At 39.4% G+C, this 15068-nt stretch overlaps 1 protein-coding gene across 1 annotated transcript; it reads left to right on the top strand.

Annotated features, from left to right (window-relative positions):
- Positions 1-1783: 1783 nt before the first annotated feature.
- SLC13A2 (solute carrier family 13 member 2) lies at positions 1784-14300 on the top strand. The gene is made up of 12 exons (XM_068656325.1): positions 1784-1942; positions 5123-5251; positions 5585-5721; positions 6819-7069; positions 8009-8189; positions 8417-8539; positions 9465-9686; positions 10039-10136; positions 10733-10854; positions 11520-11681; positions 12673-12810; positions 13359-14300. The coding sequence occupies exons 1-12, from the start codon at positions 1841-1843 to the stop codon at positions 13533-13535; spliced, it is 1842 nt and encodes a 613-aa protein (XP_068512426.1). The 5' UTR covers positions 1784-1840; the 3' UTR covers positions 13536-14300.
- The last annotated feature ends 768 nt before the right edge of the window (positions 14301-15068 follow it).

Raw genomic sequence — 15068 nt, 5'->3', positions numbered from 1 at the left:
ACGGCTACAGGAGAAGCTCCAAGAACTTCCCCTGAAGCCAAACCCTTCGTTTTGCAGTAACAGACTTAGTGAGCGCAGTATAGCATCTTTGGAAGTAACAGGACATAACCGGCAGCAGAAACAAAAGGCACAATGTGTTAGCTGAGGTCCTTTTGCAGAGCTGCATCCCTCCCAGGGACAGCACTGCAGCTGGGGGCCAGCCTTCATGCTAGAGATTTAAAAATGAGAGGTTTCCTTTCTGGCATTGATTGCAACCTTAGGACATCACAGAAAGCAGAAAAAAATTATTTTGCCATTAGCTGATTTTGTCACTGCACCTTTTCAAATACTAATTCAACATTAAGTGGATGCAAAAATGTGGGCAATATAATTCATTTGAAAGCTTTTTCTCGTCCTTTTTGTACCAAGGGTGAAATGCTAAAGCTCAGGATCCGCAGTTATTTAACCTGATGCTGTTTCTTGTGAGCAATGTGCCTGAATCAAGCTGCCAAGAAATCCGTGAGTTTGCAGCTCTGGCAACTGAAACTCCACTTGTTTTTCAGTCATAAGCACATTAACGAAAAGAGACTAACCCCAGCAGAAAAGGATGAGAGAGAGGAATAGCAGAAGCTCTTTGTGGGGCTGACATCAGATGACCTAATGTCTTTGCTTCTCCCTTCTCTCTGCTTGACTAAGCTATAAAACAGAGCTGTGACAATTAATACCAACAAAATGGAAACATTATCATCGTTATCTGAAGCATGTGCTCGCATGATCTACCAAATAAAGACATTGAAGTGTCCCTACCAGAATGCTCCCTTTGGAATTAAAAACTTCAACTCAGTTCCTGTATATTTACAGAATCAAATAACTCACTGCTTGTACTGGAAGTTTCTTGCAACAGGTGTAAAAATTGCCAGTAATTTCCCAGCAACCCATTTAAAAAATAAAATTAAAAAAAAATTACCCTTCAAGCTACTAAAGCTGCACCTAAAAAAATGCCAGATAAGAGATAAGAAAAGTGGAAAAAAATATAGCCTGGTATTTACAAATTTTTGCATTGTAGCCAAACCTTTCCCAAATCCGTTCAGATACAACAGGCTATGCCAGAAGACATTAGTTTCCCTCTTGGCCCTAAGCATTTCTTGTAACTTGCTGGGCTGTCATGTGGCAGGAGCTGAGTTCTGACCAGACCTTAACGTTTCCTCTGTTACTCTTTAAACAGGATAGAAGAAAACTGTCATGAGGCTGGTCCTCAGCCTGCACAGCCACAGCAAACCCTGCTTACACCCGGTAAGGGCTGCAAGTCCCTTTCTGCAAGGGGACTTGATGTGGCATCTGGTGACAGGAGCTCTGCTCTGGTGGATTTTGCTGCCCAAAGAATTTCTCAGAGGATACAGTGAAGTTTACATGGCATTTTGTGTAGCTGTTTCTAATCTCCATATCTGAGGGTTACACATGCTGTGCTTCCCAATATTCTACAATATTTTAAAAACATTTTTAACCTATTGTAGAGGGAATGGTTTATCTTTTTATGGAAGATATCTATTCCAAGATGACATTATGGAAGACCAAAACTTTCATATTCTTTAATATTTCTGCTTTTTTTTAAATGACATGGGCCACAAGGAGTTAATTCTCTCCTGGATTTACCGGTTATCAGAAAGGTTGTCTTAAGAAAGTTCCCGATCCGACACTCTTTTGCTCTCCCCTCCCTTCTTTGTTCTCTTCCTTCTTTCTCTGATTACAGTTCCAAAAACAACACCCAGCTGCCAGAGGTCAATGTTTAATATTCCCCAGGGCTTATATAGTCCCCAGGAGCAGAGCTCAGGCCTTTCAGCACTGGGCCAGCTCCAGCACCATGGCTGGCTTCTGGCAGATGACCCTAGCCTGCTGGAAATACCTGATCATAGTACTAGTGCCCCTTTTGTTCCTGCCTCTGCCTCTGGCTATTGATACCAAGGTAAGAACCTTTTAAATTGAATTTGAGAGTCAAATCTCTCCTTAGAGCTGTTCCTTTTAAGTGACAGAGCTGAAGAGAACATGCAGATTCTTTCTCAGAGGCATTTCCTTCATTTATAGCATGAAGAGCTTCTTGCTCTGAGCAGACCCCATAGACTACTGGCAATGGGGGATATAATAGCAATAGGATCTCGATGGATGAGCAGATGCATCTGTGACTGGATATTCTAGAAGCAATGCACAGTGACATGACCTTTTAACTTTTGCTTCCCACCTGACTTTTCAAAGCGCTTTCTATGCTGAAGCTCATAACCATGAATCTAATTTACCTCCTAAGGCTCAATCCTAATCCCCCTTCTGATTTTCTAAAAGTATCCAGTCCACATCCTCTTTTAATTATTTTTCTCTCTCTCATTTTCTCAACCATGTCGTTGCCAGATAGAAAAGACATTTTCCTCAGTCAAATGGACAAGGCAACCTGATACATAATGAAATAATGAAATGTACTTCACTTTTCTTTAAGCATTATTTCTGTAATAATCTTTCCACGCAATGATTTAAAATATAAAATGTCAAGTTTTGGAAGACACATCACTCAAGATTCCTTCAGAAGAAGTTAACTGTAAAAACCTATAGTAGTAGGGCAGGTATTTCTGAACCATTGATCATTGAAATACAATACCGAGAGCGGGCAGAGTGCCAGCATCCAGATTATTCTTCACTCTGGCTTTTTTCTTCCACTCCCACTCGCTTCATGCAGACAGATCTAATCTCTGCTCTTCAGGTCTCTTATGCCAGCTCCAGTATCATTAAACAGCTCGTCCCGATCGCCTCTCCTGTCACATCTTTGGATGTCAAGTCCTACTTCTTTCCTCTGATCTCTGCCTGCCTGCCTCCTGATCCCTCCTCGCTCCCAGTTTCTGGTCTCCTTCCCCAAGCTTCATCCTTCACTCCATCTGCTCTTACCTGTCTTTTCGTGTGTCTTGTCCCAAAGCTCCTTCTTCCTCGCAGCTCTTATTCTTGGTGTTTTCAGAGACTTTCTGGAGCTATGGCTAGAGGATTGCAAGCCAGAACAACAGAGTGGCACTACCACAAGGTGAAATGTGGTAACTGATCAGGCATGCCCTCCTATTCGCCTGCTATGCAAATAAAATAGTTTAAACTCTCACTTAAAAGCTTACTAAGAAGAAAAACAAAAACAAAAAGCTTTTTTTTTTTTTTCTACTTAACTTTGCATAGGCGAAGGTGTTACTGAAGTTAAGAGAGATGTGGCTCATATATCTTCTAAAGAAGCCGGAAATAGAGTTGTTTTTCCCGAGGCCACTACTTCATACTTATTTGCTAGAGTCATTGTTATCATACAGTAAGTCGTCGGTATTGTCAGTCAGTGGAATGACTCGTCAGTCTTGGTTCAGTTCCTATTTGAAAATGGCTCTCTGGTTTCTGTGTTGGCAGCTACAACACAAAGGTTTAAATGTTCTGGACACACTTTTGCCTTTGTAAACTGTAAGATTTCCGGTGTTAGAAAAAGAAAAGCTGGTACGTCAGCATGCAGAGCCATAAATAGATCATTTATCTGATGGAATTTTAATTTTTTCTATTCTGTTGAGCTGTTAACCTGTCCTATAGTGACACAGCACTGGACACTAAACTATTATAAATGACGGGACAATGCTAAAGATTTCATCTAAAGACAGAGGAATGAGAAAGCAGTTTTCCCTATAGGACCACGGGCTTTGTGAATAGCCTTATCCCAGCTTTTACTGCGAGCCTGTTCACAGCAGACTGGAAAACAGCACTGTGAACATGATACATGTTCCAAGGCCCTGCTAGAGTCTCTCAAAAGGCTCCTATTGGTGTCCCTTACTAAGAAAAAAAGAGAGAGAGAGAGAAAAAAAAAAAAAAAAAAAAAAAAAAAAAAAAGAAAGAAAGAAAGAAAAAAAAAAAAGAAAAAAAAAAGGATCATCAAAATGGGAATGTTCCTACTACCATGCTGCTCTGGTAATTTGCTACCTAAATATCTAATCTTCTTCCCTCCAGACTGCTCAGCTCGCCTGTTCATCCTTTTCCTTCACCAGCTCTTTAGCTTCCAGGCCACATTCAGAAGTTCTGAGCACATCCTAAAGCACCACCAGTCTGATCCTCCCTGACAGCTCCTTGGTTTGATCCTCTGTCATCTACCCATCGCATTTTCCATCAGTTTTTCTTTGCTGCTTTCTCAATAAGCATCAGTACACTTCCATTTGTTGTGTCCAGCATACTTTAAGTGGGTATCCTTGATCCAAGACCATGCAACTACTTTTTTCTTCCAAATCTTATGCTCTGATCAGTGCTGGCACCCACTATTTTGCTTATTCAAAAATTAGGAAAGCACTGTATCCTGCAGTGTTACTTTCCCTTGTTTTTTTTTTTTTCAACTGCCGTGTAATATGCTGTTATGATATGTTATTTTGAATCCTTCTAATGTCTGAGACTGGGTTAAATATTTTTATATAAAATTTGGAGTGGTTATCATAAGCAAAACTAAATCAGTGTTTTCTCAGAGGGAAAAAAAAAAAAAAAAAGAAAAAAAAAAGTACCATGAAACAGGGCATTGTATTTTCTCCAGAGAAATAACTCATATTCAATGGAAGCTGAAACTGATCTGTGAACAGTTCATCAGCGAGCATTTCAAAGTCTGTAAAGCTAAAAAGGCAATAAAAAATAGATAAAAATATTTACAGTTCAAGGAATCCAGGCTGCTGAAGGTAACATCTGGACATGTCCTGAGACACGCAGAGAAAAAAACGTAGAGAAACCTTGACCAGATCAAACTCAAAGACAGGAATAAATAAGAAGAAAATACTAGCACCAGTAAAATCAAGAAATCTGTGCGGGGACTGCCAGTCCCTTATCAGAAAGGGTTCAAAGTCATCAATTTGTTTCTTTTCCTAAGTTTCTTGTCTTTCCCCATTGAAGGCCCCACCCAGTCTTTTCCTAACAGCTCTGACAAGGTTGTTGAATAGTTTGTCATTTGATTAGGATCTGCACAGGTAGGGGGACAGATGGGAGAGCAAGACAGAAAATAACCTTTTCCCAAATCCCTTTATCAGGCAATGAATATAATTACGGGCTGTTGCTTTCTCAAAGGCTAAGCAAGACGTACAGTCTGTTCTGATTGCGTGTACTCTCCTTCTATCAGGAGGCGCGATGTGGTTACGTTATCATCCTGATGGCACTGCTTTGGTGCACAGAAGCCTTGCCGTTGGCTGTCACAGCACTCTTTCCCGTCCTGCTCTTCCCACTCATGAATATCATGGATTCAACAGCAGTAAGAGATACGGGTCTTGCTTGTTTATGTGTTTGTCGGTCATCTCTTATTTTGGGGTGATTTCCAGAGCTGGGGGCAAAGGGAAGAAAACTGCACTAATTTTATACGGGCAATCAATCACCTGCGACCTTTGTGGAACAGAGCTTTCATGTACCTACTGTGAACTCTGGGTGGAGCTGCTAATCTGAAATCAAAGCAAATTCATTGATCAGACACCATCCATAATTAGCGTTTTAATGTCTATAGGACAAGGTTCTCCCTCGGAAAACACCTTCCGTCTAAACATTGGCTTCTTATCACTTTTTTTTTCCTCTCCCTTGCTCCGTGTTGCAGGTCTGCATGGAGTATTTGAAGGACACCAATATGCTTTTTATTGGGGGACTGCTGATGGCCATTGCTATTGAGAAGTGGCACCTACACAAGCGCATTGCTCTGCGGGTCTTGCTAATCACTGGTGTCAAACCAGCCCTGTGAGTAACAGTCCCGAAAACGAGGTGGGATAAAGGACTTCGTGGCTTTAGTTCCTATCAGAGTTCTGCCTGAAGCCTCCTATGTGAAGCTGCAAATCATATCCTAAAAATGCTTTTCTACAGTCCATGAGAGTTGGATTGTGCATGAGAAAACCCTGCAAATGAGGATCCTTTGAAGTGTTACAGACCTGTGCCTCTGTTTTGAATTCCAAATGGCATTAGGTGGTGAAATAGCAATTCTGAAAAGTCAGGGTGCTACTGGGCTTGGGCAGAAGCACAGCCCTGGACAAGCAGGAGAAGCTATAGCTGAGATGTAGAAAACATATACTCTATAAATGTTATACTGATTGCACAGAGGAGAGAAAATACGAGGATGCTTGTTTTGGAAACAACAAATGTTTGCCAGACTAGAGCTTTAAGCTATGCAGAGGCTACATTGCCTTATTTAATTTGTCCCAGACCATAAGAAGAGGAAATACAGAAGGAAATTACAAAGCAATAGAACGAAAATGCAGACAAGATAAAGCCCTTTTCATCTGATATATAATCTACATCTCATCTAAAGAATAATTTTGAGACAAATAACAGAGTAATACTGAAACAAGGATTAGAATTTTACATGAGTAAGAGAGACTCTTAAATGATAGAGGTAGGATAAATCTACCCCCCAAAAGACAGAGATCATTTTCCTTTGGATTTAAACTGATTGCCACTTGGGATCAAACTTGGTTTGCAATTCCTCTTCAAAATATATTATAATAGATTAATACGTGTTATTGAGATGGGATATCTTCCTCTGAAGCATGCAAACTAAGCAGGATACCGGCCAGATAAACTGATGTCAGCTCCTGCTTTCCTAGTTATACAAATGCAGAAGTACAATTGGTGAAAATGTAAACAAATAAATAATTAAATAAATGAGAAAAAAAAATAATCTTCACTGTATCATTCACAAAGCAGACTAAGCTAAGAGGAGGTGCTAGATGTGAATTGCTAAGCATTTTCCAAACCTAGCATTTGTAACCAGCGCTTTGCAACAGAAAAGGGCACCGAAAGCCTGAGTTTTGAATTGGCTTTTTCAAACCTTTTCATTTCAGGCTTCTCATGGGTTTCATGGTTGTGACTGCCTTCCTGTCCATGTGGATCAGCAACACAGCCACCACTGCCATGATGGTGCCGATAGCACAGGCAGTGTTGGATCAGTTGCATAAGTCAGAAATGGACTTTAAAAGAGCTGGCCAGGAGTCTGAGAACATCAATAAAGCCTTTGAACTGCAAGAAGAGCCAACTCAATCAAATAAAGAAGAGCCAGCTAAACCAAATAACTTCACAGAAACAGACCAAAAAGGTGATTGGGTTATGGGCATTTTTCTCTTCAGGGTGATGAAGGATGGCCTCCATCTTCCTCAATGGCATAACAGTTGCTATTAAATTCTAAAAGAACGTACCTAAAGCACCCTGACCGTATCCTACAGTATTTGTGAGGCTCTTCTACGAATCAGATGAAAAAACAGTAAGATCTACTGACTTGATTGAAGTTAGAAATAAATCACAAACAAAGAAATAACAACTAATCAATAAAATAAATAAATTCTCCATTAGCTGAAGATTTTGCATGAGGTTTGATATTTTCCTGTATGTTTATGTTAGCTCAATTATAATCTACTGTGTAATTTACCAGGGAATTTGTGAGGGTAAACTTCTGGCCTAATTCATGCCTGAAGGTTAGAAATTAAAATGATCTTTCTAATCATATGTATATAATCATGCAACAATCTCTCACCCTCGTCCCATCTTTGAGTTAGCTCTAGTGATTCTGCACGTAAACCTCAGTGCAGAACAAGTTACCTTCAGTCCATCTCTCGTGGCTCTGTTGTACCCCCTTGAACTCTTTTCTCTCCCCACTGTGTGCAGTTCAAAGTTCTCATTCACTGAGAAGTGTCAGCAGTGTATTCAGACTTCATCACTGAAAAACTGTTATTTTCACTGACAACCAGTGAAAAATTGGCCAGCATGTCAAAGAGTTAACGATGCCAGCCTCTTAATATGGGGCTCATATTATTTGAGGCTCATATTAAGAGGCTGGCATTGTTAACTCTTTGATATATGATATCAAAGTTTTTGATATACCTCCTAATTTATGGCTTTGATATACCTCTTAATACGTGACTCCTTCAGCTTTGAGTCCATCACATCCCAGCTTTCAAGGGCTGAATTTCACAGAGATGAGATGTTGTCCTATCCAACCTAGCTCCTGTAACTCTTTTCTTCCTGTTTTGGGACCTAGGTGATAGCAATGTTCTGACGATCGAGGAAGACACACAGAGCAACGAAAATCTTCAAGACGAGAAGCACATGAAACTCTCCAAGGGACTCTCTCTCTCTATTTGCTACGCAGCCAGCATTGGAGGGATTGCAACTCTGACTGGGACAACACCAAATCTGGTACTGAAAGGACAAGTTGATGAGTAAGTCTGGTTCAATTTGGGACTACATACCCACTAAGCTGCATCTTTCTGCCACAGCTGACTTCTAGCCAATACAGAGAAGGGAAATATCTATTTCGTAACTTTGCAAGGTCGTTAGCTTACTTTCCTTAGGGAGCCTCAAAGCACCTTCTTTTTATCTGAATCATTAATTAAATACAGAAGAGACTCCAGGGTTTTGAATGCTGACAGCCTTCTACATTTTGCAGTATCTTTCCTGACAACGGTAACATCATCAACTTTGCCTCTTGGTTCTCTTTTGCTTTTCCCACCTCCGTCGTGTTGCTGATTTTGGCTTGGATTTGGCTGCAAATATTGTACATGGGCTTTGAGTAAGTACACTTTACATACTATAGCCTAGCTGACAGGTCTATTATTAAGTACTCATTACACATTGTACCACCAGTGATTCTTTTAATGATGAGCCTATGTTTGAAATTTAGCAGTCACAGCCAACAGAGACTACCACAACAGGTTACTAAGTGTTTGTTAAAATACGGCAACTTTTTCTCAAAAAAAAAAAAAAAAAAAAAAAAAAAAGATAAAATCCCTGTTAAATACATACTGTAGATGGAAAAATGGAGCTATAACTGCATGCAACCTGTTCTGCAGCATTGCTTCATGCCCTAAAAGAATGCTATGCTTCAAACCAGGAAATTGATTTCTGCATACAGCTGGTATTTACCTTTGTGACGAGCTGCTGTAGACCCAGAGGATTAATATTGTGTCAGTTCCCAATGCTAATCACCCCCTGCAACCAGTTTGCATTGCCTACCTATTTTATACTTAGACTTTCACTTTTGTATTATCCTCAACCTCTTATTTTATTTGGAAAGAGCTTTGTTAACGCCCGAAATTGTATTTTATTCTTCAAATTCTTATTTTTAAATTCTCCTTTACTGTAATTTTTTAAAAAAAGCTTGGCAACTGTTTACATCCTGATGATCATATAACATCAATTGTATTAATATTGTCGTTATTTCCCTGTGTGTCCAGATAGCACCACGTTTGTATTTACATCATGAGCTTTTAGGGGCAGGACGGTTCTTTTTGAATCTTGGCAGCACACAACACAATGCAGTTACTATCTACAGCTATGGCTGCTGATGTTGCAATACTTTATATAAAGATAAATACATACCTAAATACATGCATAAATACATATGTAATACAATATGGTTGAGTTATAGAATTTGGATTCTTGACTCTTAAGCTATCTACAAAATTTCTTTAATATTTTCTATCCACTTTTTATAGTTTTCAGAAGAATTTTGGTTGCGATAGAAGCCCTGCTGCAAAGGCTAAGGAGAAACAGGCCTTTACGATTATCAAGGAAGAGCACAAGAAACTGGGCTCGATGAAGTTTGCAGAGATAGCAGTTTCGGTCCTCTTCATACTGCTGGTACTGCTCTGGTTTACCAGAGAGCCTGGGTTCATACCAGGTTGGGCAACTGTTCTCTTCAACAAAAATGACACAAGGTATCACCACTTTTCCTCCTCACTTTAAACAAAAATAAATCAGGCAACAATAGGCTATGCTTCATAATTCTAATTTCTCACTTCCTAAATGGTATTTCATGCAGATTCCCTGCTGGGGTTATCCCTGCCTAGTCTGTGAATTAATCTCATGCTAGCATCACAAGTTTAGAAGTAAAATTCTCATTCGTGGCATTATCCAATTTGTTCAGTTCCTCATGCACCTAAAACACTACTAATTTTCTCACTGAAAATTAGTCAAAAATAAATTAAAATAAATAAATAAAAATAAATAAAAATAAATTAATTAAAATAAATAAATTAATAAAAATTCTCACTGAAATTTCTTTTGTAGCTTTGTTACTGATGCTACAGTTGCCATCTTCATTTCAATTTTGTTGTTCATCATCCCTTCTGAATTTGATACCAGCACTAAAGACAGACAACAAGCAGGTAAGCTCACTAAAGGCATCAAAAATCAACTCTCAGAATAGGTAGACCAGAAGTTTTACGTTTAACATTCACAAAGGAAACTGTTCTTGCTCCATAAGTACTGTTATATGCTTTAGCCTACTCAAGGCTTCTATTCCATAAAACTTCTCTATTTCTTATAATTTTAATTTCATAAAAGTTCTCTATTTCTTATGATTTAATTAAGTATAAAACGTAACCCAGCAGTGTTCCAGACACCAGTATGCACATATCTGAAAGCTTCTGAAACAGAAGGCTTTAGCAGAGAATACGTGACTTAACAGAAACACAGTTCTGTGGATATGTTGCCATACTTCTAACCCACTCTTACCTTTCATCTACTTTGCTATGCTTCTTGGAGCAACTACAGATTATTCATTAGTATTTTTGCAAGTCAATTTTTAAAATCTTTGTTGATGAGACTCCCATCATTAGCTTTAGGAGATAATTCCAGAGTCTAGTTTATCTTGCTGACAGAAAGGTTTCCTCATGTTCAGATTAAACTCACCTCTTGCTCTGACAAGTACTGCTTTCTTTGGAGATTATTATATGGCTTACAAAATCTTTCTGAATTTTAGGCAGGAAGCCAAAGGTCCTAGCACCTCCAGCTCTCTTGGACTGGACATCAGTTCACCAGAAAATGCCGTGGAACATTGTATTGCTGCTGGGAGGTGGTTTTGCCTTAGCCAAAGGCAGCGAGGTGATATTCCTCTGCTTACCTGGTGTTTGTCTTAATGGGTATTTTCTGTCTTACCTTTCACATATGCTCTCCTGGAACACAAGAGGGCATGCTGGTAGCACCAATGTGCATTTCCTCAGCTAGTGGCAGTAAGAGACTTCACCATCCTCGGGAGGAGTCCTGTGATAATAACAGATCTGTTTTGTTACCTGTGCAACCAGCATGGTACAGGAAAGTAGCACAGTTAACTGTCTTTCGAGAAAAGTGGATGATTAAGAAAATACCCCAATACATCAAAGACTATTAAACAAAACTTAATAGATGTGGCAGGCATGAGGAGCTAAAGTGCCCAGGACGGGTCTCCAAATTTTTTCAAATATCCAGATATTAAATAGGGAGGACATGAAGAATATTGTTTATGTACAAACAACAGCCTCAATAGAAAAATAATTATTTGCTATCATTAATGCATTGTAAAGACAGTATCTTCTTCTTTTAAATGCTTTAGAAGGGAAAGCATGTTTATTTTTAGCAAGGCCTCTACATGTTTTCCTACAGAAAGCAGTTTACATGGGAACTTCCATAAGAAGGGAGGGTAGAATTGGTAAGAGAAATGCAATTGGCCTGCGATGTGAGTATTTCTTCCCCAGCCTACAAGCTTGACAGGCATCTTTCCTCTCTTACAGGAATCTGGTCTGTCTGAATGGTTAGGCTCAAAATTGACTCCTCTGGAGGAAATCCCTCATCCAGCCATTGCTCTCCTGCTGTGTCTCCTTGTTGCTACTTTCACTGAGTGCACCAGCAACGTGGCCACTACTACCCTCTTTCTCCCTATTCTGGCTGCAATGGTAAGTTCCAGTGTTTCAAAATACTCTTATAAGAACAGCTTTCATCCCTGCTCCGAGCGGATGTATGCTCAATGATAACAAATAAATAAATAACTGGCTGACACAGCCAAGCACTGGGCATGCATCTAATCAGGAGAGAAGACTTACAACATACATACGTGTATACATGTGCGTGCATACAGAAACTCACACACTATGTGCTTCATTCAACCTTTCTTAAAACCATTGCTGGGGAAAAGCAAAGGGATTAAATTCATTGGCATATTAGACTTTGCCTTCTGGCCTAAACAACCTCATGAGGTCACTGCCAGCTGTACTTGTTGTTTTTTTTTCCCTATTTGTTCTGCATAGAGACAGCAGCAGCAGCATTTGTTTCCCTGCAACATTCCATTACTGTATTTCACTCCAACCACTACCTTTCCACAAGTCTGTGAAGGTGATAGCATTACTCAGGCTCTATGACCTAATTCAGACTTTTGCATTTCCACAGGAGACTCCTGTTTTGGGGTAGACATAGTTTTGCAGCATGAAAAGGTGGTTCCATAGAGAAACTGGAATAAGCTCCACCAAAATCTTTTTGCATAGGCCACAGACTCCAGCTAATCCCTAAAATGACACACTCATCTTCAGAGTTCGGGCTACCCATTTTCCACTGATAACTTAATTCCTTTCTTAATCAGTTTGAAGTTACTTTATACTCTTGCCTGGTCTTAGAGTTGAACACAAACATTATTATTAATTTATACCACAGCAGGGATTAAGATTCCACAATCACAAACACAAAGCACTGGCCACAAAAACAATTCTTATTTTTGCTGCACAAAGACACCAAATAAAAGTTCCTAAAACAGAACCAAAATATGAGTTCCTACAGCACATGTGGAAGAAAAAGATTTCTGACATGGACAAATGCAATCAGTATTCTGACAAAAGATTTCTGTGCACTTTTGTATATCATAAACCATCATCCGTGCTCTCCTTTCTTGCATAGGCTAAAAATATCTGCCTCAATCCACTCTATGTCATGCTGCCCTGTACACTTTCTGCATCATTGGCGTTCATGCTGCCAGTGGCCACTCCCCCTAATGCCATCGTCTTCTCCTATGGACATCTCAAGGTTATAGATATGGTGAGCAAAAGCACATTCTTTTCATAACTTTCATTAGTAGTTTTGATCTTTCCATTTCCTATTATTTGTTCTTCTTGAAAGAGTGTTGGAAAACTCACTGTACTCTACTGAAGATAAATGGAAAAAAGAACATACATGTATGAATTGTTAGAGTCACTCTTGCTAATCTATATTTAGAGCCTTACGAAGATGCTACTGATTTTTTAAAAAACAACCAAGGTCTCTGGAAGACGTTCCAACAGGAGCTTGCTGTCAATCAGAAATGGCAACACCTAACTGTTTCAAAAGCCCAAATGTAGATCATAGGGATGACAAAGAGACCTGTACAATCCTTCTGCAGGGACTAGGGCAAAGCCTAACACATTTCACTAGGCTGCCCTGACGTCCATTCTCAACATAGACAAGGATGTCAAGTCTCTTGATAACTTTTCCAATTCAAAACTGATTCAAGGTAGTATTAGATACCAATACCATTCAAACAATCCTAATCAGCACGGAAGGAAAAAATATTAAATTCAACAAATAACCCCTCTCCTTTATCATTATAGGCCAAAGCTGGATTTGTACTCAACCTCCTGGGAGTCCTGACGATAGCTCTAGCCCTCAACACCTGGTCTTCATCCTTGTTCAACCTGCACCTCTTCCCTTCCTGGGCAAATGACACAGGCTTATGCTGGGCAAATGGGACACGCATATGCTTGGTAAATGGGACAGACATATGCTAATAATACAGAGACAAGCGAAACACTACTGTATCTGGTAGGACTGCAGTGTGAGCAAGACACAAGTTTTGCTGAGGCAGCTGTTGAGAGACGGGCCTACTCTGTGGAAAAGGACACGCTACCTACAAACAAAATCATTCAGTTGATAGCAGCAATAGAATTGCCTAACAGGGCTGTTCTAGCAGGCAATTTTGTTACCCCAGCAGTAAGACAAGCCAGTAACCTCTGGCTTTTCAACAGTTCCAGGTATCTTTAGATTTTCTGTTTGCACAGGGGTAAATTTTCCCCAACTACATCATATCTCAAGCTCTGTATGTAATGTCCGAAATCTGCAGTGAGTGAGAAAGAAGAGAGGTGTGTATGGAGAAGGAAGAAAGGAGACTGTGTGTACCTGATTTCATGCCTGTATCTGTGTATCACCACAGCACATATGAATATTCACCTCTGTCTGAGCATACAGGCCTCTGTGTTCAGCATGTACATAAGATTGTTGTGTACTCCGTGGGCACTCAGCACGGTATGTGTTGCATGATTAGGGACAAATCACATACTGTCAGCCTATTTTATCACTTTGAAACGTATTTATTTACAGCCCACTCTGTTATGAATGTAAAAGACTTTTTTTCCTAGAACATCCGTCCCATTGTTATTTATGAAAGATTAAAGTCTACAAGGTCATGGCAGGAATAGCAATATTCTCTTGTGAAGGGTAGAAGCCTTGTGCCCTATATTGTGTATATGATTGAATTAAAGATTTTTTTTTTTATGTACCCCTTGTGTTATGGAGATTTTTTCTATTATATATGTCACTGTAAATACACTTCTGTCTCTTCCATCTGTCAACTGTGAGCTTCTTTAAATATCTTGGCATAGCTAAGTTAGCATGACTGATTTTCTCATATCATTAAAGTAATAATTAATACAAGAGTCTAATTTTCTTGGACTCTCAATACCAAGATACTCCTTTTCAAAGCCCAATATAGTTAAATGTTTAATCCTTATTCTGCAGGAACCAATTTTCATGAGCACATAGGCCTCTTAATGACCAAACTGTTCAAGATACTGGACTTTTTGGATGTCTATTAGCATATACATTTTCAAAGACAATTTGCCATATCAAGCACTTGATACCAAAAGTTGAGGTTGGATTCTGACCGATCATTTAGACTATAAATGCCACTTAACTTTGTTTTAAATGACTTGTTCTGTTATAGCCTGCATAAGTTTTCCAAAGTCTCTTGCATTTCTGAAATGCCTTTTGAATCATAATGGTTCACTGAGAGTGAATGCGAATGATTTTCACTCCACAATAGCACACAAGCTCTTCAGAATCTTTATTCTTTCTTTTACTATGCTAGTTACGGGGAGACTAGGACAATGTGCATTGCACTTTTCATCTGTAAAATGTTAGAATGCACTGACCTGCAGAATTTTCTTTCTAACTGCCAAGACAGTTCTGATACCTGCTGATCACTGGTTCCCTTTGTACTGATAGTTTCCTTGGCCTGACAAGCACAGTTGCTGTGGGAAGATCTC

The sequence above is a fragment of the Anas acuta genome, chromosome 19 (assembly GCF_963932015.1).
Source record: "Anas acuta chromosome 19, bAnaAcu1.1, whole genome shotgun sequence".
NCBI classification, from domain to species: Eukaryota; Metazoa; Chordata; class Aves; order Anseriformes; family Anatidae; genus Anas; species Anas acuta.
The sequence above is the reverse complement of the archived record's forward strand: the minus strand, read 5'-3'. Positions and strand labels throughout refer to the sequence as shown.